This window comes from Dermacentor albipictus, chromosome 2 (assembly GCF_038994185.2).
Source record: "Dermacentor albipictus isolate Rhodes 1998 colony chromosome 2, USDA_Dalb.pri_finalv2, whole genome shotgun sequence".
Classification (NCBI taxonomy): Eukaryota; Metazoa; Arthropoda; class Arachnida; order Ixodida; family Ixodidae; genus Dermacentor; species Dermacentor albipictus.
Genome location: NC_091822.1, coordinates 20,577,475 through 20,605,201, shown reverse-complemented (window position 1 = coordinate 20,605,201; position 27,727 = coordinate 20,577,475). Strand labels below are relative to the sequence as shown.

General features: G+C 48.7%; 1 protein-coding gene and 1 long non-coding RNA gene across 12 annotated transcripts in view; one reads left to right on the top strand and one right to left on the bottom strand.

The window, feature by feature from the left end:
• Window positions 1-27,727, top strand: part of LOC135897954 (neprilysin-1-like) — a 752,274-nt gene that overhangs the window by 375,040 nt on the left and 349,507 nt on the right. For 10 of the 11 annotated variants that reach the window (XR_010563211.1, XR_010563210.1, XR_010563209.1 and 7 more), the window contains exon 17: window positions 10,323-10,505. The exons of the other annotated variant lie outside the window; for it this stretch is intronic. Coding sequence is in view for 7 of the 10 variants with exons in the window: in XM_065426667.1 (XP_065282739.1) it covers window positions 10,323-10,505 (183 nt within the window). In the remaining 3 variants the exon portion in view is untranslated. The remainder of the gene's footprint in view (window positions 1-10,322; window positions 10,506-27,727) is intronic. 11 annotated transcript variants of the gene reach the window in all.
• On the bottom strand, window positions 18,075-22,277 carry LOC135897883 (uncharacterized). The gene is made up of 2 exons (XR_010563183.2): window positions 21,919-22,277; window positions 18,075-19,714 (listed from the first exon to the last, which is right to left on the bottom strand). It is a non-coding gene; the product is annotated as an uncharacterized lncRNA (long non-coding RNA).

The window sequence follows — 27,727 nt, the reverse complement described above, 5'->3', positions numbered from 1 at the left end:
TTGGTAATGCCAGGTTACAACGGAATAATCGAAATATTGTAATTTCAGCCACGGCCAAATTACAGTCCAGGTGATCTTGTCGACGCTTCTCGAATACAACCAGACCCATACGAAATTCCTGCCGTCCGAGATGGTTCAGTTCCAAAATCTTTCGCAAATGTTGGCAGTTCTGTTGTGCTATGTTCTTACATGCTCTGCTTTGCCCGGGATTTGCTTATAGTGCTGCCTCTCACTCATCCTTTAAAGAAAGGTGTACTCTTCCTGTAGGGACCTCCACAATTTGCCACCTTTTCTCGTCTGGCCATGCATCTGACCTTACCGCCAACCATCACCCACTTAGTCCCTAATGCCGCAACTGAACTGCTTACGAATGCCAGTGGTTATGGTGTAGGTGCTGCCCAAGCCAAGCTTCAGCATGTCCACAATCGCATCATAGCGTATGCTAGCCGCCTCCTCTCACCATCAGAGTGCAACTATGCTATTACGGAACGTCAATGGCTCGCTGTTGTCTGGGTGGAGTTCCATCCCTAGCCCACAGGCACCGGTTTTCCGTGGTAACCGACCATCATGCGTGCTCCTGGCTTTCGTCCCTGTTGATTCTGCAGGCCGGCTTCGTTGTTGGCTGTGAGGCTGCAGGAGTTTTAACAATCTGTAATTTACGAGCCAAGACGCCTGCATTAACATGTGGATGATTTGTCACGTCACTTCATCGACAACTCTGACATCGCTGACATCGAGAATGCCTTTTCTGTTTTCTCCATGCCACAGCTCAGCGGTATTGGTGACGATCGACTTTGTGACGCTATATTCAAAGAGCTCATTGATCGTTTTGATCCCATGCCTGACGATGCTTTATTACGCCTCTTTGTTCTCCGGAATGGTTCTCTGTACTGTCGTAATATTTATCCTGAAGGCCTCAATATCCTTCTCATAATCCCAAAGCACTTCTGTTTGGACATTCTGAAGACTCTTACAGGCATACTACCCTCCGCATAGTTCGGCATGTCTCGCACTTATGGCTGATTACGCCGCCGCTTCCTCTGGCCCAGTCTTGCACGTTCTGGAGCATGTTACGTCTCGGCTTCTTAGCATGTCATCGCCTCAAGAAGTCATTCCTGTTTTGCGCTAGTTGTCAGGAGCCACTTGAAATCCAGCTGGAGCCATTCGGTCGTACCGGCTTGGACGTCCTGGGTCCCTTTCTAGTATCCGCGGTGGGGTGGAAGTGGGTCACTTTCGCCGTTGAATGCGTGACCTCCACTATTTGCCACCTTTGCTCGTCTGGCCATGCATCTGACCTTACCGCCGACCGTCACCCACTTAGTCCCTAATGCCGTAACTGAACTGCTCACGAATGCCAGTGGTTCTGGTGTAGGTGCTGCCCAAGCCAAGCTTCAGCATGTCCACAATCGCGCCATAGCGTATGCTAGTCGCTTCCTCTCATCATCAGAGCGCAACTATTCTATGCGATTACGTTCGCTCTTGCAAACAGCTGCGCAATTGATGTGGCAGATTTCTTCGTACGCGACGTCGTCTTGATGCATGGAGCTCCACTTCAAGTTCCCTTACACGTAGGCCGTACCTTGTTGTCCAAGGTCATTGATGACATCATATGCGTCTGCTCCATCCTTCGTTAACTTGGTACCCCTGCCATCCACAAACTTGTGTGCTGACCGAGCGCTTGATACGCACCCTTAGAGATACGTCTGCGAAATACCTCTGAATGGTCACCGCAATCGGCACCTCACTCTACCTTACATTACCTCCGCCTATAATTCTTCTCGCCTTCATACTGGCGGCTATGCTCCGCCCTACTTCTTGTAAGGCTGTGAATCCGTGCGAGCGGTAGAAACCTCGCTACAATCGATTACGAGCTCGGCAAGATAATACGCTCGTGATGATGGCATCGCTCGCATTCGTCTATGAATGCCACAAGAGAACCCGAAGCGCCGCTGGGACCTCTGTCCCCCTGATAGAGAACTCTTCGCCGGGCGCCCTCTTGCTTCTTTGGTCGCCTTCCTGTCGAGTAGGTCATTTCGTTAAATTCCTGTCTTGTTTGAAAGGTCCATATCGCATGGTTCGCCAAGTCACTGATGTCGCCTACCAAGTCGTTCCAGCCTGCCTCAAAACGCCCTCGGCTTCCGTAACCAATGACTGCTTTACGTCTACAGGCTCAAGCCATACAACTCTCCACTTATCATATATATCTAACGGCATCGGGACTGCTCAGTTCCCGCCACGTGTTGGGTTGCGATACAAAAGGCATTTAGAAACCGGGCGCCAATGAAGACGAACTGTGGGCATTTGGGCTGCACCGAAGCTGGTTTCCATCATGGTCTCTGGCTGCACTGCTCTTTTAAATATATCTTGATTAGCTCCTTTGTCTGTGTCTCTCTTAAGAATTGTTATTATGAAAAATAAGAATTTTCAATTTCCCTTCTTTCAAGACATAAAGCACGGTTATCAATCCCTTACTAGCAGGTCACAGGTTTTCACAGATGTAGAGCGGAGTTTCTTCATTATGGCCGAGGTCACTTGTAATGATGCTATTCCTTTTTTTATTTATCAAAGAGAACATCGCGTTTTGAAAGAGGAACTGACCATGACTCAAACATACGCAGAAATCTAATTTGAAAGGCACTGACAGTTTTCGACATCCTGCCGTGCCATATTCTCGTTTACTAAATCACCAATTTTCTCAGGCATATTCGAAACTTTAAAGTTTAGTAAGTATAATTTTTGGTGTCAAGGTTCTTTTTTTTCTCCATCATTTCTCGAGGCTTGTTCAGCGGTACTCAAATTTGGGGAGCACTTGCATATAGCTTCACATTCAGATAACAGTGCGACGATGTCGGCTTTCAAGGTTTTCTTCTCTGAGCTTTAAATTGAACTTGCATAAGGCTGGCTCCCTATATTATTCATGCAAGTTCCTTTGAACGGCACTTCACACAGCCCTAATGTAACCATAACCTAAACAGACAGGGAGAGACAGAGAAACAACTTTACTGGCCCATAATAAAATGGAATGCGTTAAGCGTCTGATGGGTTGGCACCCTCTTCACGGACTCCATATGCTTGCAGGGCCACCTGGCTTCTGTGGGTCAGTCGGGGATGGTCTTGCAGGGCGGGGTTGGATAGCATGATCTCCTATCGCTCGTAAATGGTGGCGTTAGTAGGGGGGTTAGGTACGGGCATAGGTGGGGGGTGGTCTTTGGAAAATTGCACTCTCCTATGACGTGCCGAAGGGTTCCTAGTGCATCGCATTGAGGGCATGTGTTCTAGTACCTTTATGGGTATATTTTATTCTGGAGGCATGGGTGGGGATAGAATCTTGCCTAGATATGCCTGTATATTGTTTGTTCGGCTCGGGTCAAGGAAAGGTGGGGGTGCGGAAATGTCTTCCTACCGTCCCTGTAATACTTGACTATATCTATGTACCTTGTGATGGGTTGCCATCCCCTTGCCTCTTCCTCAATGGCCCGAGGATTGAGCGCTCGGGCCTGTTGATGAGCATATTCGCTGCCCTCAATTAAGGAGTGGGTCGGGACGCAAACTAGTTCGATTGCTTGTTTAGGAGGCGTAGCTTTTCCGAGGATTTTTAGTGCCGCAAGATACACCTAGCCAGTTCTTCAGTTCTCGTATGCAGCTTGTGAGTCCGTGATGATCTTGGTGACGTTAGGATGCAGGAGTGCGAGGGCTCTCCCCGCTTCTTCTGCTTCCTTTGAAGACGGAATGCTGATTGATGCGCAGGTGAGCAGCTTTTCTAGCCTGGTGACCACGACTAAAAAGACACAATCTCTTTATCACTAGTCACTGCATACTTAGGAGAAGTATTCAAGCTATTGGTTGGGAAGGCTTAGGATATCGTCAGCGGCGAAGATCAAAGCAACTTTCGCTTTGCAGATGACACTGTCTTGTTCAGCAACACACGGGATGAGTTGTAACAAATGATTGGAGACCTTAATATAGAAAGTGTAAGAGTAGGGTTGAAGAATAACATTCAGAAGACAAAGATAATGTCTAAAAGCCTGACAAGGGAGCAAGAGTAATCGTCACCATTCAGCCTGTGGAGTCTGTGCAGGAGTACGTTTATCTAGGTCAATTACGGAGAAGGGAACCTGATCGTGACGAATTTACAGAAGCGTAAAAATGGGCTGGAGTGCACACCGTAGCCATAACCAAATTGTTACTGGGCTTACCGCTGTCGCTAAAAATAAAAGTACACAATCATTGCATTCCACCAGTACTGATATGTGGGGTAGAAACTTGGAGGTTACCAAAGGAGCACGAGAAGAAGTTAAAGTCTGCGCAAGGAGCGATGGAACGAAAAATTTGACGCGTACCGTTAATAGCCAGGAAGTGAGTGGTGTAGTTCATAGAGCAAACGGGGATAGCCGATATTCAGTCTGACATTAAGAGTATGGGATGTCGTGTGAGCCGAAGGACGAATCCCAACATAAAAACGTAACACTTCTTTATTCGGCTAACGATGGCAGCGGACGGGCATACCAACGCTACGTTCGTCCCGGTAGTGGAAGGTAGAAGGCGGTCTTTTTCAGCCAGGCAGCATGTTTTTATAGCCACTGTCGGTGACACGTACCTCGGGTGACGTAGCGGTGGCGCTGTTTTATCGACCATACAGTCCAGCGTGCAGCTGTGTTATGCTGGGCAAGATGATAAGAAGACGGAGGGTGCGCAGAAATATGCGCGTAGTGTCCCCCCCCCGCGGAGTGGAGAGCCCTCAGGGCTTGAAAAAATCTAGGCAGCGTACCCGACGTCCGCTGCGCGTAGTGACAGAAGCAGGCTGCGATGTCGGCGGTCGTGGATGGACGTCTGTGGGTGCACTGGCATTCCCTGGTTCGGCGGAATCGGTGTAGGCCGGCTTCAGCTGGTCAATAGCGACGCGGACGGCGTTCCCTTTAATGCGCAGGGTGAAGGTTTTGTCGTCGCGACGGCGAACTGGGTAGGGTCCGCTGTAAGATGGCTGTAAAGGCCGGCGGACGGTGTCGTCGCGGAGAAAAGTGTGCGAGCACGTTGCCAGATCCTTGAGGACGAAGGGGGTGGTCTTACAGTGGTGAGCTGCGGGTGACGGGCGGAGGGCAGCGATGGTGGGTCGGAGCCGGGCGATGAAATCGGTGGGATCTGACGTCGCGGTGGTGGATGGCGGGGTAGCGAGAAATCCGCCTGGCAGACGGAGGGATTCCCCGTAGACGTGTTCTGCGGGTGTAGCCTGAATGTCGGGCTTGAAGGTGGCGCGAAGACCTAGGGTGACGGCTGGGATGGCTTCAGGCCAGGTTGAGTCCGGGTGGTACTTGATGGCTGCTTTGAACTGTCGGTGGAAACGCTCGATCATCCCGTTGGCGCATGAGTGGTAGCTGGTGGTCTGCGAGCGTTCGAACCCGATGGTCAGACCGAGCAGCCGGAAAAGGTGCGATTCAAACTGTCGTCCTTGGTCGGTGGGGACGCGGCGAGGGGGCCCAAAGCGGGCAATCCAGCCGGCGAAGAAGGCCGAGGCGACGTCTTCCACAGTGATTTCCTCGAGGGGCCTTGCCTCAGGCCATCGAGTGTACCGATCGATTGCGGTGAGGCAGTAGCGATAGCGTCCAGCTGGAGGCAAGGGCCCTATGATACCAAGGTGGACGTGTTGAAACCGACCAGAGGTCTGGAGGAATGCGCCGAGTGGTGAAGTGACATGCCTGGTGACTTTAGCGCGCTGGCATTGAATGCAGGAGCGCGCCCAGGTGCGGCAATCCCGCTGCATGGAGAGCCAGACATAGCGGTCGGCCACGAGGCGTGCAGAGGTGCATATGCCGTGATGGCTGAGATTATGTAGCTGGTTAAAGAGGCCACGGCGGTGGGAAACGGGCACGTAAGGCCTGCTTCCTGCTGTTGATAAGTCGCAGTAGATAGTCTTTGTCGATTCACGTATGGGGACTTGCTGCAGCTGTAGCGCGGACCCGCCCTTAAGAAGCTCCAGAAGTTCGGCGTCCGTAGTCTGAGCCTCAGCGAGGACATCAGCTGTTATCTGCGAAGGGCTAATAGCTGCCACACGTGAAGGCGCGTCGGCGACCACGTTGTCCTTCCGACTGACATGTTGCATGTCGGTGGTAAACTGGGCAATGAACGAGAGCTGGTTCTGCTTGACCGGCGGTAGTTTGTCGCGGCGTTGAGAGAAGGCGTAGGTAAGATGTTTATGGTCGGTGTAGATAGTGCAGTGCTGTGCTTCGAGAATGTGGCGTAAGTGCTGAACTGCTTCGTATATCGCCAGAAGTTCTCTGTAGTAAGCTGGCGAACTCGACGTCGCGGGGGTCGTGGTTTCGTCGGTGGGACTGGCCGCAAAAGGGGTCGTTTTGCGAGCTGAGAGTTTCTTGGAGAAGAACGCCAAGGGATGCCAGGTGTTGTCTACGTGCTGCATAAGGGCGGCGCCTACGGCGATGCTAGAGGCGTCCGTGAAGAGCCCCGAGGGAGCGTCTGGCACAGGATGGGAGAGAAGTGTGGTGGTGCAAAGAGCAGCTTTGCATTTTTCGAAATGTTCCGTTAAAGCCGGTGTCCAAGTGACGGGATGGTTTCCTCGTAGACCAGCCAAGGCATCATGGAGGGGAGCCTGGTAGTCGGCTGCGTGTGGCAAGAAATGCCTGTAAAAGTTCAGCATGTCGAGGAAATGGCGAAGGTCTTCAGCGGTGGTTGATTGAGTGTAATTTTGCATGTCTGAGATGCGTTGAAGTAAGGGTCGAGTTCCCTCTGATGAGACTTCATGACCGATGAATTTGACCACTGAAGCGCCGGGCGTGCTCTTCGGGACATTGACGAGTAACCCGTGGTCGTCGACGCGTTGGAAAAGCAGACGAAAGTGCATGTGGTGTTCGTGGGTGTTTCGGGAAAAGGCCAATATGTCGTCAAGATAGACGAAGCAGAAGTCGAGGCCGCGGACGGCTTCGTCGATGAAGCATTGAAAGGTTTGCCCAGCATTCTTCAGGCCAAAGCTCATGAAGGGAAACTCGAACAAGCCGAAAGGAGTAATAATTGCAGTTTTCGGGATGTCGTCCGGATTGACGGGTATATGCGTGTAGGCCTTGACCAAGTCTAGCCCGGAAAAAAACGCGGCAACCGGAAATGCAATGGGCGAAGTACTGTATGTGGTGAACGGGTACCTGTCCGGAATTGTGCGGGCGTTGAGGTCACGGTAGTCCCCACAGGGCCGCCAGCCTTCGGTCTTCTAGGGACGAGGTGAAGTGGCGAGGCCCATGGGCCGTCGGAGGGGCGGGCGATTCCCTCCCGGAGCATTGCTTCGAACTCTGCTTTGGCTATGCGCCTACGGTCCGGGGCAAGGTGGCGGGCGCGACAGAAAACCGGGGGGCCTGGTGTGGTCCGGATGCAGTGCAAGGTGGTGTGCTGCACGTCGCGTGGCAGCCCTCTGGGGCGCGTCTAACCGGGACATTCGGCGAGGATGGCATGGTACGGTGAATTATGTTCGACACTGAGTACTTTGATGCTTGGCTGGTGGGGAGCCGTTCGCTGTCCTGGCGAAGAATGTCCCATTGTCGCGTCGATGAGAGGGTCGTGGCGGCAGTCCGGAAAGAGGTTGTAGTGCGCCAAAAAGTCTGAGCCGATGATTGGCTCTGTGACGTCGGCGATGAGAAAATTCCAATGAAGGTCACGGCGTAGGTTTTTAAGCTGGATGTGCAGGCGGAGCGAGCCGTAAGTTTTGATAGTGGACCGGTTCGCCGCACTGAGCTCGACAGACGTGGAAGGACGGGGACCTTGAAGGTGGGCTCGCGGGGTAGCAGCAAATGTCGGAACCGCTGTCGACAAGGAAGCGCTGCTTTGTAATTTGGTCGGTGACGAAGATGCGACGGCCTCCAGGTTGGCAGCTCGCAGCCGTGGCTACGAGCTGCCATTGGTGTTTTCCCGATTTCTAGCGGAGCAGGGTGGTCGACAATGCTGTGCTCTGTCCCCGAAGCGTCGATGGTAGTAACACCGGCCGTCGTCGCCAGGCTGCTGCGACGGGGTAGTGTTCTGGCCACGGCTTTGCGAAAGGCGCGTCGGCAAGTGTTGATCCAGGCGTCGTTGAATGGAGCTGAGCTGTCGGTTGATATCGTCGATAAGGCGCGCAAGCTCTGTGGTGTTCAGCGCTGCGGCGACAGCCCGGACGGTGGGCGACAATGGCGGCAAAGAGACCTTGATGACGCGATCAGTGATCCCGGCGAGTTGGTCGAGAGGTAGCGTAAGCTGAGCCTGCAGAATTGCCTGGACGTGCGGTGGAACTCTCTGAAGCCAAAGTGCTCGCAGTAAGGAATCCTGGTCTTCCATGTTACCCGCGAGAGCACGCATGTGGCGGATGAGCTGCGAAGGCTTGCGCTCGGCAAGTTCTGCGGACTGAAGTTGTCGCACCTTCTGGTCTTCCGAGAGTGACAGGCGGAGAATTAGTTCCGTCTTGAGGTGTTCGTAAAGGTTGCCCGTTGGTGGGTTGGCAAGGATATCGCGGACCTCGCTGGTGTAGCTGGCATCGAGGTGGGCGACGACATAATCGTAGTGCGTCCGGTCTTGTGTGATGTGCGTGAGAGAGAACTGGGCCTCGACTTGGGCGAACCATACCTCGGGCGAGTCGGCCCAAAACGGCGGAAGCTTGACAGCGACACGCCAGACGCCGTGCGGGGCAGCGTGCGGGATGCCATCTGCCGGGGTTCTGACGTCCTCGGCGGAGCCGGCAGGATGCTGCTGCACGGAGCCATTGGGTTGGTCGTGCCGTTCCTGAAGCTGTCGCTCTTGCTTCTGGATCACCTCGTGCTGCGCGTGAAGCTGTCTGTTGAGAAGTTCCAGCTGTCGTTAAAGGGGGTCTTGTTCATCCATGGCGATGCGTTCTTGTTCGTTGTCCGGGTCACCAGATGTGGGATGCCGTGTCAGCCGAAGGAAGAATCCCAACATTAAAACGTAACGCTTCTTTATTCGACTAACGATGGCAGCGGACGGGCGTACCAACGCTACGTTCGTCCCGGTAGCGGAAGGTAGAAGGCGGTCTTTGTCAGCCAGGCAGCCTGTTTTTATAGTCACCGTCGGTGACGCGTACCTCGGGTGACGTAATGGTGGCGCTATGTTTTATCGACCATGCAGTCCAGCGTGCAGCTGTGTTATGCTGGGCCAGGTGATAAGAAGGCGGAGGGTGCACAGAAATATGCGCGGAGTGTGTCGCCACAAGAGAAAAAAATAGAGCTTGGCAGGTCATCTAATGAGGGGGTAGATAACCAGTGGAGCATTAGAGTTTGTGATAGCAAAGGCTTCGAAGGCCCAGGTACTCAACACGTAGCAAGGAAGACGTGGCAAACCGGCATTTTGTTTATCCGCCGTATCATAGGGTCTGTATGGAAGTTACCAGCACATAATACACCTGAACACATATAACGCTAAGAGAAACTGAAAAATGCCTTTGCGGCGCGTCCCTTATGGTCCGTTGCTACGCACTAGAGTTCGTTGGCTTCAAGTCTCTGTTGTCGTTCCGCCGGTGACTCACCTACACGCAGCACACGGCGAGGATTCACGGTGCCTTAGCGACCGCGGATGTGCTGGCAGGCGAAGCTGCCGCACCCAGGTACCAGGTGAGGAAGAGACGCCCGTCCTCCTGACTCGCAGACCTTCAGTGGCCCGTTGGTGGCGAGCTCCGCTGGCTCCTGCCTACGGCAAGGGCCGTCAGCACGGCTTGCAGCGACGCGAACTGTAGCGCATTGTGGTTGCGGCAGCGGGCCTAAAGCGGGCCGTCAGCGGGCCGTCCGACCACAAGCACAGCCAGCAGGGCGGACAGTCAGCCGCCGAAGCCATTCTGTGGCCTCAATGGTTCGCTATGCTCGATAGTGCCCGAGCCGCTCGTGTGTAGGTAGGCCCAGGCGGGTCGGTGAACAGTCAGTCACCCAGGTCACCTCGCACACCCCGGAACAAGAGCTGCCAGGTCCTTCCCGGTCGGAGCTTGTTCCACCAACCCGTCCACCATCGAAGCCCACGGGTTCCTCCCTCCTAGCGAGCCAGCCTCGGCGAACACCCAAGCACACTTCTTCTTCGTCCACTCATACCGCGCAATCGCTCCAGCCTTCACAAGTTACCGATTTGAGACCAAGCGAAAGGAACGGCAGTGGAAGGCGGCAGAAAATTAGGTAGGGTGATGAAATTAGGACACTTACACACACACGTTGGAATTATCCCGGCAGGACAGGGTTAACTGAACATCGCAAGGAGAGGCCTTCGTCCTGCAGTGGACATAGAAAATAAATCTGATAATGGTGATAACACATAAAATTATCAGCAGACCTGCAACATATGCGGTTATCTATTCGCAGATTGGAGAACCCGAGTTCGGCGTCGAGCGCAGTGTGCTCAGGGGCAAGTACAGGAGCCCGTACTTCCGCATCCTGCATCGCTACAAGGTGTACATGTACCGCTCAGCGCTCATTCTCGGCGCCACAGTTGCGGCAGCGGATCTCATCAACGAAATTGTCGCCTTCGAGGGACGCCTTGCTGCTGTACGTCGCCGCAGACTCGCTGCTCAAATACGTAGCCTTGCTGCAGCGACCTTTGTGGTGCTTCGCGCAGCTGTGAAATGTTCGGTATTCGTCACATGCCTTTCGGTTTTAGGCACCGGCTATGTGTGCGAAGAAGCTTTCGGCTTGGGAGCAAATTATCAGGGCATATAACGCCAATTATCAAGGGCATATAACCTTTTTTTTCTTTTGTCGACAAGCTAATGAAAAAGACTTTGGGGTCAGCAGTCACTAGGTAGTAGGAATCAAATCTAAAATTGTAGCACGAAATACTTGCCTCATTGTCGGTAACCCAGTACGAGCAATACTGTCCGTGAACACCCTCATCCTTGTGGTAAATCTGTACGAGATCGGAAGCCGAGTACGGAACATGTGCCCGTGAATGCTCGCGCAGCGGTCAGTTATAGCCAAGGGCCAAACCTCTTCACGAGCAAAATAATCGATGAAAGTTGCTACTATATGCTATTTGTTGCACCGACCAGTACTAATACAAATGTGCATAACAGGGAGATAGCAGTGCCCAATTCTACATAACATGCGCTCTCACCCCGGAACAAATAAAGTGGGCTATTCTGCTGGAATCCTTACAAGGACTCCTCCAATTTACTAATACAATAGCGACAAATCAAACATTCATTTAACATCAGCTATGACCCAATACGCTAATGATCCTAATGTTCAACATAAATATCTACAAAGAAGATAAAGAAAACTGCTAAAAATAGCAAGTTCCTTTGCAATGCTTGGATTAGGACACCTTTTTTATATACAGCAGTGCGGCATCAGTCAGCTTACCGAGTTAGAAACCGTATTGCTGATTACTGATTAAATTCTGAGAGTCTAGGAAATGATGTAAGCGCATGTGGAATTTTTTTTTCAGCAGCCATACAAAAATTCGCCTGCACTGAAATTGGTCCCTCCTCCGCCTTTTTCATTTTCCTGTGCTGCCTTCTGACGCACGCCACTGGATACGTTTTTGAAGGGTGCCCCGGCATTCGTCCGTTGACTGGCGTATCTGCGCCCAGAATGAGTGCGCGTCGGTTGTACGTTCTGTGGGTGGCGTATATTGTCAACGGCTTTTCCAGGGCAGCACGTCGTCCCCGGAAGCCATGCAGCACTTGCCGACTAATGGGTGAAGAGGCCGGAGTGCGCTGTTGTACAAACATTGCGGCCGATAAATGGCAAGCTGAGTTCCGTTTGTCTACACGGCTGCCTTGGAGTTCTTTGTCGGTGATCTGAGCACTTGGAGTTCACTTTTTGTATTCTTTTTACACATCATAAAGACACTTCGCATATTCAAGAAGTCTCCGAGCGCAGCCTTCCCTGTCGGATTTATCAAAGCGGTGCACATGTTTACATTCACATCTACGGACACATACCGTTCTTAGCGTCAAATATTGTGGGAAAGATGCATCGTTGATAGGAAATATTGTCAAAATGTAACAAAGCATACATTTCTGCACGTAAGTGCAGTATTGTTCGACCCTGAGACGCGTCAATATGAACGGACGAACCATTTCAATAACGACAACTTTTACCGAGATAGATATATATTGCGGGCTGTTAATTTATTACTGAGTCGCGCTTTTCTTTTACTCCATCATACTGGCAGTTTGCGCATGCCATAAAGCATTATTATAGGAAACTGTGCTCGGCATACGCACTCATTTATATGCTTTGTTGTTCTCGCGAAAACGTGGATGTCATCACTGACACCGTTGGTATAACTGAGCGAGGCGGTCTTTTATACTGCTGTATACCGAATGCTAGAATAGAACTGGCAGAACTTTTGAAGTTAATCAACAAGCGTAAGACAGCTGACATACGGAAGTATAATATGGATAGAATTGAACATGCTCTCAGGAACGGAGGAAGCCTTAAAACACTGAAGAAGAAACTAGGAATCGGCAAGAATCAGATGTATCCGTTAAGAGACAAAGCCGGCAATATCATTACTAATATGGATGAGATAGTTCAGGTGGCTGAGGAGTTCTATAGAGATTTATACAGTACCAGTGGCACCCACGACGATAATGGAAGGGAAAATAGTCTAGAGGAATTCGAAATCCCAAAGGTAACGCCGGAAGAAGTAAAGAAAGCCTTGGGAGATATGCAAAGGGGGAAGGCAGCTGGGGAGGATCAGGTAACAGCAGATTTGTTGAAGGATGGTGGACAGATTGTTCTAGAGAAACTGGCCACCCTGTATACGCTATGCCTCATGACCTCGAGCGTACCGGAATCTTGGAAAAACGCTAACATAATCCTAATTCATAAGAAAGGAGACGCCAAAGACTTGAAAAATTATAGACCGATCAGCTTACTGTGCGTTGCCTACAAACTATTTACTAAGGTAATCGCAAATAGAATCAGGAACACCTTAGACTTCTGTCAAGCAAAGGACCAGGCAGGATTCCGTAAAGGCTACTCAACAATAGATCATATTCACGCTATCAATCAGGTGATAGAGAAAAGTGCGGAATATAACCAACCCTTATATATAGCTTTCATTGATTACGAGAAAGCGTTTGACTCTATCGAAACCTCAGCAGTCATGGAGGCATTACGGAATCAGGGTGTGGACGAGCCGTATGTAAAAATACTGAAAGATATCTGCAGCGGCTCCACAGCCACCGTACTTCTCCATAAAGCAAGCAACAAAATCCCAATACAGAAAGGCGTCAGGCAGGGAGATACGATCTCTCCAATGCTATTCACAGCATGTTTACAGGAGGTATTCAGAGACCTGGATCGGGAAGAATCGGGCATAAAACCTAATGGAGAGTACCTTAGTAACTTGCGATTCGCTGATGATATTGCCTTGCTTAGTAACTCAGGGGACCAATTGCAATGCATGCTCACTGACCTGGAGAGGCAAAGCAGAAGAGTGGGTCTAAAAATTAATCTGCAGAAAATTAAAGTAATGTTTAACAGTCTCGGAAGAGAACAGCAATTTACAATAGGCAGCGAGGCACTGGAAGTAGTAAGGGAATACATCTACTTAGGGCAGGTAGTGACTGCTGATCCGGATCATGAGACTGAAATAATTAGGAGATTAAGAATGGGCTGGGGTGCGTTTGGCAGGCATTCTCAGATCATGAACAGCAGGTTACCATTATCCCTCAAGAGAAAAGTATATAATAGCAGTGTCTTACCAGTACTCACCTACGGGGCAGAAACCTGGAGGCTTACGAAAAGAGTTCTACTCAAATTGAGGACGACTCAACGAGCTATGGAAAGAAGAATGATACGTGTAACGTTAATGGATAAGAAAAGAGCAGATTGGGTCAGGGAACAAACGCGAGGTAATGACATCTTAGTTGAAATCAAGAAAAAGAAATGGGCATGGCCAGGACATGTAATGAGGAGGGAAGATAACCGATGGTCATTAAGGGTTACGGACTGGATCCCAAGGGAAGGGAAGCGTAGCAGGGGGCGGCAGAAAGTTAGGTGGGCGGATGAGATTAAGAAGTTTGCAGGGACGGCGTGGCCACAATTAGTACATGACCGGGGTTGTTGGAGAAATATGGGAGAGGCCTTTGCCCTGCAGTGGGCGTAACCAGGCTGATGATGATGATGATGATGATACCGAATGCACCGTCTCTTGTTTACCGTTTGAAGCAGAGGTAGACAGTGAGTCCTTGGAATTAAGAAGTGTGCCAGCATAACAACATCTACGTAGCGAATGAAGCCGGCAGCCTACGGGTACAGTGACGTACATATGTTGGCACAGCGCTTTGTCGCCGCTTGCCGCGTATTGTATACGCACCGTGCGAAGTAAAGAGTAGTTGATTTCAAATCGATAAGGCCCCAAATGAACTATAAAAGCAGTTCCCTTCGTTCTAACTCTATACATTTCATTTGAGGAGCGCCGATACTGGGCGAACGAATTCCATGGCGCCAGGCTTAACCTTCGCTGAAAAGTATCAACATTGGCTCAAATTTCATGCCCGCGGCTTGAGAGGGTTGTTGTTTGTGAATTTCAACTGGTTTCAATTTTGAGCGCGATTAATTATATATACAAGCGAAGACACTGCCACTATCGTCTTGTCCGTTCCACGGCCAATCGCGCTGGGTTCGGTCGAATGATGGCCGGCACCCTGATTTTGTCGGTCTCGTCGACAAGAAAGCCCGTCGCTGTAAGACAACTCGCGCTTGTCGGTTAAGTTGTACATGGTTGAGTCGTTGTTGGTCAGGTATGATGGTTTCAGTGACGCACTGTGCTGAACAGACGGTCAATCGTTGGCGCGAGCGTTTTGCCGGTCTCGTATCGACCCTGTGTTACCGCGCCCTCAACCACTACGCGAAGTCAAGCACGCGCTGTTACTACCGGCAAGTGAGGGCCCACGCTGCAAGAAGACTTCGTCAGCAACGTGATCTTTTTAAGTGTCGCCTGAGTGTAACGCATGGGCTATTCGTTAGACTTGCTAGGCATTAATGAAAAGCGGCAACTAGATGGCTCATGGTGTAGTCCGGACCACAAAGGATCTGACAAAGTATCTGAGGCTGTGAGTTCGGCTGCTTCAAAAATGTCTATTAAAGATATTTTCTAGCGTTGTGTTATTAGAAAAATCTGGTTAATCAGCAGTTCAAGAGGTGTATCTTTTTTGTTACCTTGAGAGTTGGAATCTTTTCAAAGGGTAGACTAAAATTATTGATATTGTGCTAAAACTTATTACTGTAAACGGATTTCTAGCCTTCTTCAGTTATGCGTTCGGTTCATTACAAAACCTGTTATATTCAACTAAGATGTGAATGCATAAGGTTTTTAGGAATTTGGAGGATCTCAAGATTTGTGTATTACTCCCAAGTAGGGAGTATTATGCAATCCTTCTTATCTATTCGATACTTCCTAAATGCAACACAGGGAAAGTAGCATAGTTATTCATGAGCGTTCTTGTTAATATTATGTTATGACCTTAAGCTGAGTTAGTTGCCCTGTCGACATCCGTCAAGTCACTTGCTGCCATAAGAAAGTGACGTCATTATTTGACTCCATTCTACCAGTGCAAATAGAAGTGGCTTGTTTCTTATGCATTGCAAAGATGTCAAAAGAAGGCAAATGGCCCCCTGAACCTGATGAAAACACAACATAAAATACCACATCAGAGGGGAAGTTTGACTAGCGTAGATCTATTGCTTCAGTGTGTTAAGGGAATCAGTGTGTTAAGACTACCGTACAGCAGCATAGATAGGTTCGGTCTGTGCATTGTGAATAGAAGATACCGCCGTAACATCAATAATAGCAACCCAAGTTGAATAATATCTCTTTTATTTCAAGTAAAAACACTAAAGATATTCTGCCAGTCGTAAAAACTTCAGTGTTCCTTCTTAGGGAATGTATAGCACAAAGATAAAAATATTCCGATGTAATATGTTTGCAGGGTAAAAATCCTGAGCAAGACTAGTGTAATCAGTATCGGTATCAAACGATTAGATTTTTCTTATATTTAGGCTTCACCGCCACTTCGTTTATCTTTCCTGATTTGGTTTAAGTACTTGTAGCCTCGACATCGGATAAGAACAACATCCGAGTGAAACCATGTCTCAGTAAAGACGAGAAAAGCAAGCGTGCACTAGAGCTGCAACATATTTATCTCAACTTTTCTAGTAAAGTATGTGATCGCTCTCCTAGAATTCAATCTTGTTTACGCAGTGCTCCCCTTGACAAGGGAAAGCAAAAACTGCGTGAAGAATACTAGCGCTTGTCTTCGTACCACCTATTCTTGCCGACCTCTGTCTGTTTTTACTCTCTTCAAACAATGTCGCTTTCTTGATGCTTGTTTCTAGGCTTTCGGCATCCAGGTGATAAAATGACAAGCTATTTTTTGAGTGTTTTCAGCTAATTCTGATTTTGAAATAATTCAACAGAAAAATGAGCCCTCATTCCAATATATTATTCCAAAAAACCTTCGAGATCTAAATCATTATAGATGGCGATGCGGATTGCGCGAACTCCTTCCTTTTCTTTTCCGGACAAAAATCGTTCCTTTCCTCGATCAAACAAACGCGCAATCCATTTCCTCAGCTTTTATCATTGCAAGCAACGGTAGCTTGTTAAATGCGGAGTGGATAGCACACTGCTTGCAAATCATTTCCCAAAGTCTCCGTCAACGAATTTGGTACCATGCGACTGGCTCACACTTCTCATTAATCCAATGCGTAGAAGTGGTGATCGACTGCCCACAAGCAAGTACGGACAGGTTTCACTTGCGTTCTTTCGTTGGAAAATGTTACATCATGGCATAGCCAAACACATTATCGCTTTTCTAAAACACAAACACAATTTTCGTCTCTATCAGCATGGTTTCCGGAGAGTTGCTCAAACTAAAACGCAGCCAACTCAAACGATTCATCGTATTGCGACAGCTTTAGGCATGCAATGACAACTTGATGTCATATGTGAAGGTTTTTCTAAGGCTTTGGTAAGGAGCCTCACAAGAGATTGATGGTTAAGCCCCGTAAAGTAGGACTTAGTCAATGTGTACTGTGTAATGGAATATCTGTAAGCGCATTGGAATGATAGGCAGAAATTTGTAAAAATAAAAGGCTTCATTTCTGGTTCACTAGGATCACTTTCTGCAGTCCCCTAGGGCAAAGTTCTCGCTCAATAAATATCTTTACTGCAAGTCAGTCATGCTGACACAGACAGAAAAGCCTCCTGCAATGCTAAAACTGTTTGCTGGTTATAGCTTAATTTACGCACAAATACGTAATGCGAATGATCAGCTGAGCTGAAAATTAACCAGTGTCTGCAGGCCTTACACATGCGGTGTCAACCATTGCGAATGGAAATAAAGTACTGGAAGTCAACAATCACCCACATATCTAAGAATATCAAGATAATTCTCTTTTAATATCACATTGGGAATAACGCTTCTCGACAGAGGGTGCTTTGATTACCTGGGTGCAAAAATCACCGATAATTTAAAGTGGCATAAGCATATGGATAGTGCATGCTCTAAAATACCACGGAAGATTCACTTTTTTAAAAAAAGAACGTCTGGTAGCAAATAGGGACGTGGAACTCATTGCTCGTAAGACGTATATATGACTGATTCTTGAACATGCCAGTGTTGGCTTGATTGTTCATCAGAAAGTACTGCAGAAAAGGAAAACTAGGAAGAATACAACGCCGTGCGGTCCAGTTCATGCCTTCAAAGTATACAAAGAATGACTCAAGTACAACAATTTTACACTTGTGCGGCGTTATACTCTAGGGTTTTGCACGTGAAAACCACAATTTGATACCAAGGGATGCCGCAGTGGGGAACTCCAGGTTTTTTTACCACCTCGGGATCTTTGCCTTCAACCTAAATCTAAATACATGGGCGCTCTTGCACTTCAACCCAATCGATATGTGGCAGCCGCAGCCTGGATTACATCCTGCGAATTCATGCTTACCAGCGGAACACAAAAGCCGCTAAGGTTTCTGATCTGAAAGACTGCTGTGCGCCGGGTATCCTCTGAACCTCCTCATTTCGGTCGCGGAGGGCGTTCTCAAATATATGGGCACTGTAACGTGCCAAGGGAGACGACGCTTACAGCAGCATGGTCAGTGCAGGAAAGAACAAAGGTTTATTGAGAGCGTGGCTTATAAAGACATGAATGCAGCGCGCTGTACAACTGCGCATCACAGATGCGCATCCGCGCTGATATAATCAGTACACGCTTCCGATACATCCTCCCTCGGGCTTCAAACAAAAGACTTAGACACGTATACACATTTGCCAAAACTTATCACACTTGCTGAAAATGTTCATCATAATGAAGCTTCTGGGGAGGCCGGACGATACGAGTCGACCTACTAGTAGCAGGCGTCGGTTGGATGCCAGGCGAAGGATCGCCGTCACTTGCTGGTAGCATTGATCCTACGGCTGTTTGTAGAGATGTCTCGGTGGCTTGCGCTGTTGGTTCAGCTGGTGCTGCAGGCGCCGGTGCACGGGGGCTTTCGCATGGTGGAATCTCCTCGCAGTCGTCATCACTTTCACTGCTATACAGTTCACCCGTCTTAAGTAGATGTCGGCAGTTGCGGCGCAGAACACGTCGATCTTGCGTTCGTACAAAATAGGAACGTGGAGCAGTTTCACCAACGACCTTCGCTTTAGGGGACCACGCAGTCGCATCCTGAAGCCTCACCTTCGTGCCTCTGCGCAGTATTGGCAAAGGCTTCCCGTCCTTGGCTTGGTGGTGCTTCCTCACAGGGGTCCGGGACACCCTACCAGAGTAAGGAAGGTTAGAATGAAGTCGCCTTCTTTCCAGAAGTTCACCCGGAGAATGCCCATCTTCCAATGGTGTTGAGCGATAGGCTAGTAAACCCAGCCAGAAGTCCTCCCTCGCCTCGCGAGTCTTTTTCAGGATGCGCTTTACGATTTGCACACCTTTCTCAGCCAAGCCGTTCGACTGCGGATAACGGGGGCTGGAGGTTACATGGTTGAAGTCGTATGTTTTGGCAAATCTGGCAAATTCATGGCCTGAAAACTGGGGTCCGTTATCCGTGCAAACTTCCACAGGTATGCCGTACCTGGCGAACATGGCGCTAAGGGCTGCGATCGTCGTTGCTGCAGTTGTGTCGTCAAGTTTCTCAACCTCAGGGAAATTTGAAAAGGTGTCGTAAGCAACTACGTACGAATTTCCAGCATAAGAAAAGCTATCTACGCCGACCCTATACCAAGCACATTTTGGAACTGGCCGCATTAAAAGTGGTTCATGTGGTTGCCTGTACGCGTACTTTCGGCAGGATGCTCAGCTTTCTACTAGGGCAGCTATTTCGCCGTTCAGACCGGGCCAAAATACAAGAGTTCGGGCCCTCTCTTTGCACTTTTGCAACCCGAGGTGGCCAGCATGTATTCTGTTCAGGATGCTTTGTCGCATACTCTTCGGTATTACAACTTTCGAGCCCTTCAACACTATTCCATTAACGACTGACAGCTCTTCCGCAAAAGCCTTGAGTTCCCCGGTCACCGGCTTTACGCTTGTTAAGCTCTTCCTCACGGCCTGTAAGTATACGTCACGAGACGTTTCTTGCTGCAGTAGCCGCTGCGTTTCGGAAGTGACCATGTAGCCCGAGGACTGCACCGCATGGATCTCCACGTCGTCGGTGGTGCCAGAAGTAGCGCCAACTTGATTTTGCCCTGGTCAGTCGTTGAGCGTCACAACATGTCAGCGAGAACCAGCTGTTTCCCGGGAATGTACTGCAAGACAGTTGTATTTTAGTAGCCGCAAAATGAATCTTTGCACTCGCGGTGGCATGTCGGCGATTTCCTTTTGCGCGATCGCCATAAGCGGCTTATGGTCTGTTTCGATAAGCACTTTTCTTCCGTACACAAACTCATGAAACCTTTCACAGCCAAAACAAATTCCGAGTGCCTCCTTTTCAATTTGTGCATAGCTTTGCTCGGCTCGGGTTAATACACTAGATGCATACGCTACCGGTCGCCATTCACCATTGTAGCCTTGCAATAATGCTGCACAAATACCTTCCTTTGATGCGTCGCACGTTATCTTAGTTTCTCGTTGCGGATCAAAGATTGCAAGGAGGGGGGAGGTAGTCAAAACTTGCGTTAAGATATGCCACTCTTTCGCGTGGTTTTGGTTTTCTGTCCATTGGAACTCTGCGCGGGACTTGATAAGTTCTCGTAAAAGCGTCGTTCGCTCGGACAACCGTGGCACGAATTTGCTGAAATAGTTCAGCACTCCCAGCATCCGCTGGACGTCAGTCTTGGACGTTGGTGTCGGCATGTTCGCCAGGCTTTCGATAAGCTTTGGGTCAGGCGATATGACCGTTCGGCTTATGACGTCACCAATGAATTTGACTGATTTCACGCCGAACTTGCATTTCCGCGCGTTGAAAGTCAATCCTGCTTTCTTGGCAGCCTTAAGCACTTCTGTCAACCGTTCATCGTGTTCTTTTTTACTGGAACCCCAAACTAAAATGTCATCAATGTATACCAGCACTCCAGGTAGGCCCTTGAATACTTGACTCATGGTTTGTTGAAATACCTCCGGTGCGGACGAAATGCCGAAGGGGAGACGCAGAAAACGGTATCTCCCAAACGGTGAAGAGAAAGTGCAGATCTTAGATGTGCGCTCGTCAAGCGGTATCTGATGATAGCCGGAGTTCGCGTCAAGACAGCTGAAGTACGCGGCATTGGTTAAACGGGCTTCCAAAGCTTCGCGCCTAGGAAGCGGGAAATGCTGCCGCTTTATGTACTTGTTCACAGCTCTGGGGTCCATGCACACGCGTAGTGTGCCATCTTTCTCTTTTGCCAGAACTAAAGGACTGGCCCAGTCGGTAGGCTCGTTCACTTTGACAATTATGCCCGCACGCACCATTCTTTCAAGTTCCTTCTTTAGAGGCTCTTCCAGTGCCAAAGGAACTCGTCGAGCTGGTTGCATGACTGGCACCGCTTCAGGTTGCAGGACCATGCTGTATGCCTGCTGCAAACAACCTAGGCCCTCAAAAACATGCCTGAATTTCTTGAGAAGTCCGTCGTAGGAAATCTTGTCTACGGCGCCTACTTTACGCTGGACCAGCCCCAAAGCCTCACTAGCTTCTCGCCCGAGTATGGCCTGACGGCCATTTTTCACAACAAAAAATGTGACCGAAGCAGAAGTATTACGAAGCCTTACTTCCTGCGTAGACGTTCCATAGCACGCTATGGTACCGCCGTTACATGCCCTCAGCATCGTATTCGTTGGCTTCAACTCTTCAGCTCCCCTCAGTTGGCGGTAAATTGACATGGGGAACAGGCTTGCCTGTGACCCCGTGTCCACTTTAAAGCTTATCTCGCGATTGCGAGCTTGGGCTTTAACCATCCAATCCCTTTCGTGACTAGATGTCGTGATTTCGAGAAAGCTGAAGTCCTCGTCCTGCTGTTTTTGGACTTCGCTGAGTACCGCTGACGCGCGACTACTTGCAAAGTGGTTCAGGTTTTGGCGCAAACGACACCTCTTTCCAAACGCTGGGCATTGCTTCGGTTTATGCCAGCGGTTGCACTTACGGCAGTGAAATTGTTCTTTTCCTTGCTTCCGCTCATTTGTGGGCGGTGCCGTGCGCCTCGATACGGCATCGACTCTGTCTTCCCCGCTACGCCATACTTCGTTTCGTTGTGCTGCCGTCTCCGCTGCTTTACACATTTGCTCTGCTTTTTGCAAAGTCAGTTGGCTGTCACGAAGCATTTTCTCCTGTAGTCTAGAATCGTGCGTGCCAAATACGATCTGGTCCCTTATCATGGATTCTTGCAAAACGCCAAAATTACACTGCGCTGCTTGCTTTTTCAGGTCAAGAAAAAAATTTTTCAAATGGTTCTCCCTCCGCTTGCTTTCTTGAACGGAATACATATCTCTCGTGCACTTCATTGCTCACTTCGGCACAATAGGCATCAAATTTTCTCACCACTGTACTGTAGTCGTTCTTGTCTTCATCCAGCGCGAACTGGAAGTTGTTGAAGACGTCCAGCGCGTCGTCACCCGCCATGCTCAGCAGGAGGGCTGCCTTCGATGCTTCCGTTTTCGGCTGGTCCTTTGCCGCCGTTGCCTGCAGAAATAACTCAAATTTCTGCTTGAAACGCTTCCAGTTTTCCGTGATGTTACCCGGCAGCCGCAATGGCTGTGGTGCCTTCAGCAGGTCCATAACGCGTTCTTCGCGGGAACGGTTCCCCTCAGGTGTCGACAGGCAGCGCAGCAACTTCTGGCACCAGCTTCTGATCCCACTTCTGACACCATGTAACGTGCCAAGGGAGACGACGCTTACAGCAGCATTAAAAAATTAAATTATGGGGTTTTACGTGCCAAAACCACTTTCTGATTATGAGGCACGCCGTAGTGGAGGACTCCGGAAATTTCGACCACCTGGGGTTCTTTAACGTGCACCTAAATCTAAGTACACGGGTGTTTTCGCATTTCGCCCCCATCGAAATGCGGCCGCCGTGGCCGGGATTCGATCCCGCGACCTCGTGCTCAGCAGCCTAACACCATAGCCACTGAGCAACCACGGCGGGTATACAGCAGCATGGTCAGTGCAGGAAAGAACAAAGGTTTATTGAGAGCGTGGCTTATAAAGACATGAATGCAGCGCGCTGTACAACTGCGCATCACAGATGCGCATCCGCGCTGATATAATCAGTACACACGTCCGATACAGGCACAAAGCTGCAAACCAGTCAAGCTCGTGCACACCGTAGGCAGAAAATAGCTGTGATAGGCTGTGTTCACACGCTATCACACATTATGAAAAAGGTGGCCCATCATTACGACGTGAAGGTCGCGTTGTCTGCCCCCCACAAGCTGTCAAAGCATTGCAGGCTGAAAAACCCGGCGACAAACCAGCAACATCGCTGCAGCATAAAGGACAGGCAGCCTTTTGTTGAATGTACAGAAAGTGTAGTTTACCAAATTTTTTTACGGTGCGGAAAAATGTACGTTGGCCAAAATAGGAATGAATGAATGAAACCACGCTTCTTCCATATTAACCCATTAGGGACCGGTTTCGTTTTTTTCTTGCTATCTTGAAATAAATCTAATATATTAGCTTACCTATATACTCATAACTCACATGCAAGAATTTATTACTCTTGCCTAAATAGCTTTTGAAATATAGCCGTGACCATTTGGTCACACTGGGCTCTTGCGCTACAGCAAAATACGCAAAATAAAAACATTTATTTCATGCCATGAAATATCACGAAAAAGATACATAGCAAATAGTCGAGCACTTATTTAGTGTGATATGGTTTAAATCACGGAATACACATGCCGACCTCATACTTTGTGCATTGTGTGTGCACCGCGCTGTTGCAATTATCTCATGCACACCTCCACCTCTTGCCATTAGGTATTGTTGCAACAAAGTGGGCCGCTTGGTCATACTGCCTACCATTCAGGACATCACCAGTCTTAGGGATTCTGCGTTGACCAGGTGCTCTAGGCTTATTGTCCCATCGCATGAGGTAGCATTGCGCAATTTGCCTGCGGAAGTTCACCTGCGTGACGTTGAGCCCTGTGCTACGAATTAGCGCCCAAGCGTTGCTGATATATACATTACAAAGTCAAGTGAAAATCGGCCGCCAACACTTTTTGCTACGGATTGCAATCCTATAGGCGCCTACATTTGCATCCATCTGGTCCGTGCCTCCTATAAAACTTGTACTGAGCAACAGTGTTCGGACGGGCCACCGTGATTCGCTTCTTCTCAACACGAGAGTACCTGTCTGCAGATGACATTGGCTCACGCCGTGAATAGTGCTTACGATAGCTAGTACAGAATCGTCCATCCAGCGGACAGCAATTATCCCATTGTCGCTCAGCACGGGATCTTCGTGCCCGCGAGGTTGGCACTTGAATCTTTGGGGAACACGGTTCTGCTTCACTGTTCCCGTGCCTTCGTAGCCCTGTGCCTTGAGGTGCCTGAGTAGCTTCATGCTTGTGAATAAATTGTGAAAATATAAAAAGAAAGGAAGGTCGTGCGTCTCTGCTGCGAGTTCTTCCACCATTTGAAGAAGTGGCGCCACTGCTCTTCCGAAGTCCTTTTCATATTTTTGAGATGTTCTGGGATCTCCCCTGCTTGCCTTGATACACTTTGAAGTTTGCAAGGTATCTGTTAGTGGCATTTAGGCACCATACTTTATACCCGAAGCGAATAGGCTTTCCGAGTTTCGCCAGCTCACAGCTGCCACCTGCTTAGATTGTCAATGAGCCCACCTGAGTCTTCATCCGAATAGGTGCTAGCCTCTGGCGGCTCGATATAAATCACTGACACGACGTCATCTTCCTCTACGACTATCTTCGCTATTTTTTGCAACATCAACCTATTCAAACAATAAAATAAAAAAATAACCACTGCGAGAACGCGGCAGCAGACGTGCGAGAGATGAGAATGCAGTTACGAAAATAAAAAGTTCGGTAGCCTAAAGGCCCAGCGTGACCATATGGCAACGCGCAAGATAACACGTTCGTTCATGGATAAATCAAACATTCATCTTTCACAAATGCTCATCGAAGGTCACATATTCAAAGGTCAATACTGAGGCAGGGATATCTGACTGTTGCTTAAACAATTAGTGAAAAAAAAAACACACTTAACCCTTGGAGCGATGCATGGCAACGCTACTCGCAGAGCAACACTTATTCCCGCCTTTGCGAGGGGCTTCCACAAAACGACTGACAGCTGCTGCCACTTGGTATCCATAAAGGGAACGCTAATCTGTCAAACGGCATGTCAAAGGCAATTTTGGTGCCGCTTTGTTAACCCTAATTAATTGAAATCCACTGTGAAGACTAACGTAACCATATGGTCACGCTGGTCTTTAATGGGTTAAAATGCGCCGAAGACGCTGCTGTAGAAAGGGGGGGGGGGCTGTTATTGCAATAGAGGAAGGTTAAGGTTAAGAGTGCACGGCTGGTTGAGAGCGCACGCAAAGAACGCAAAAATGCGGGTGAAGAAAACAATTTCTTAAGTTATCTGGCAAGCCTTTCCTTTACTTGCAAGGACTGTTCGCAGACCTTAAAAACACCTCCATTATGCATAATTACTTGTTTAGCGCAGAATAACGCCCGCCTAGCCTAGCCAACTAACCCGCCAAGGCATTGTGCTGAACCTCCATTACCAAGTGATGAAAACGCGTGTACATGGGACATCGCAGAATATTAACTGATTCATAGACATGGGGAGGGATGTGCCAGCATGGTATCCATCACGTTTTCAGACAAAGCTGGCATATTTACGTATGGGCAGGTCATCACCTGGCCTCGGACATCGTGTATCTATTCGCGAATGTTAACAATAAAATCTGCTGAAAGTTCAGCCCTCGTCTTTGTCGTCTCTTCCCCGTCTTTCTCTTTCTTTTTTATTGCGCTGCCGCGTGTTCAAATATTAACCGGCACGCCCAGTTCGCAGCATTATACATGGTGGGTAGAGTTCCTATAAGTAGCAGCCGCTTCTACGTAGGGCAAAGAGGCCGTTATGCTAATCAGTGACTAATGGAGTATAAAAAGCCGTCAACTGGAGCACCACCATTCAGTCTTTCTTTAGACTGTCGAGGTTGTAAATTTAGGCCAAAATTCTGTGCATGCGCTGTTTTATACAGGCACAAGAACGAAAAAAACGCGTTCAGTGATCGAGGCCTTGCATGTCTATAGCAATGGAAGCGCATGCCTGAGCCAGCCTGCGATTAACTTCCATAAAAAAGAAATGAATTGCCTAAACACTTGTCTCGCGTAGGGCCCCACGTGTGCTTGTTTGACAGGTGGCGCTACGATACACGATCATGCGTAAATAAGTAGGCAGTAGGTGGTAGCTGGTTGTGTTGTCTGGTTGTGTTGTGTCTGCATGCTTTACGTTCCTTCACGATGAATCCTTACCAACTAGCTCAAGTTCTTGTAGTGGTAACTTTACATTCTGGCACTCTGAGCTCCTATCCATGTGATCCTACTTACTAGTACAATCCTACATCTTTATCTTCGATAAGTCTTATCTGTTTGTTGCAAGCTGGGACCAGGTCGAAATTTACCCGGAACCGTGTCTGCCATAGAAGTTCACATTGTGTGCTGATTTCTGCAAACATCGGCAGGTCGCCATGCTAAGAAGATATTTGCTGTGCTCTTCGATGAATCCTGGTGCCCGCTAAGGCTTTACCAGAAATGTCTACACGTTCACTGTTTAGCCCCGGAAGATGACCTTGCGCAGGACACCTTTAAAGCCTAACGTGGAATCTGTGGACGTTTTAAGCCTGAATCACTAGATTTATCTCTGAAGAAGGACCCACGTGCTGTATTTCAGATTGTCAGGCTGCATTGCTAGCATCAAGGTACCTCATATGAAAATTAAGGCGTCTGATGCTATGCGCCCTTTAGTCAATAATTGGTAAAGAGAGAAGTTTGGTTCATATTATGAGATAAGGAACGGTATTTTGTAATTATGCCACACAGCAAGTTCTAAGAAGAGCATTGCCAGCAATTAAAAACTTTCAGACTGTAAAACTCAAGCTATCCGCACTTAAGCAACGCGCTGTAGACCTCCAATTAAGACATGGTCTGGATAAGATCATTGAACAGTTATTTTTTTCCACCAAAACTCACACTCAAAAGCTTTCTTTTCAAGCAATTGCTTCGGCGAAAGGGACCTGGCAAATCGCTGTTACATGCAGAACTGCTTAACACTGACTTTCTCGGACCCTTTTCGCATGCGTGACTTGCAGGTGCAAGTTCACTTTCTACCAGAGGAGAATCCCTGCAGTTGTGCTGACTTTAGTATGAATATTCAAGACCTTTATTGCTCTTTGCCGCATGACCGATTGTTAACTGTGTCAAAGACAGTGTTGTAGTTGTCCGGGTAAAATAGCTAACTACAAGCCATAACTTCGGTAAGACGGGTGTTGTCTGTCATTTAATCTTATTCTCCGCCAACCTCTCTTCTTCTGCGCCTTTCTCTGCTTCCTCCTCCTTCACATTCCAGACGCAGTCGGCTTAATCCATCCCGGCTTCTTTCTTTAACGCTTCCTGGTGTTATACTTCAATACGTTTCCGACTGAGGCGCACTCTATTTGACCAGTGCCTCCTAGGTACGAAATAACCTTCAAGACACCGCACTGTGAGCCGTTGTGCGCATGGAAAGCGTGCATAAAACGTAATGTTATTAGTTGCAAGTCGTTTCGTGACTAGGACGCTGTCCTTCACTTCTATATGTGGTGTATCGCTGTGTCGCTTCGTGCAGAAGTTCCTCTTCATGCCCTGTCTGTATGGGCTTACTTATCTCTCGCTTTCCATGACTTCAGTGAGAGTTAACTGCTTTAGGATGGCGCGCTCGCTATCCGCAAGGATAGTAGGCACAATTCTAGAGGCGGATGAAAGAGAACTGCAGCCTAAACCGATCGTATATGACAGCTAGTGGTATCTTGTACCAGCCTAGAGGCCGCACTTCCAGCCACCTCGGAATTTCGGATAGATCTTCATATCTTAAGAGCACTTCTTGTTAGACAAGTAGATATCGATTCCTTATAACTATTTTAAGGCGCCAAAGAACAACGCAAAGCACGCAAGAGAGCACAACTGCAAAGACCGCCACTCGCAACTGCTTTATTTTTACAGAACACACGTACATACTGCTACGGCGAGGAAATATATGTATTGTGAGCATTATATTACCCCTTCATGTTCTTCACCTGTATATATTCATAATCATGGCCAGCGTCATCGTCTTCAGCTGCTCG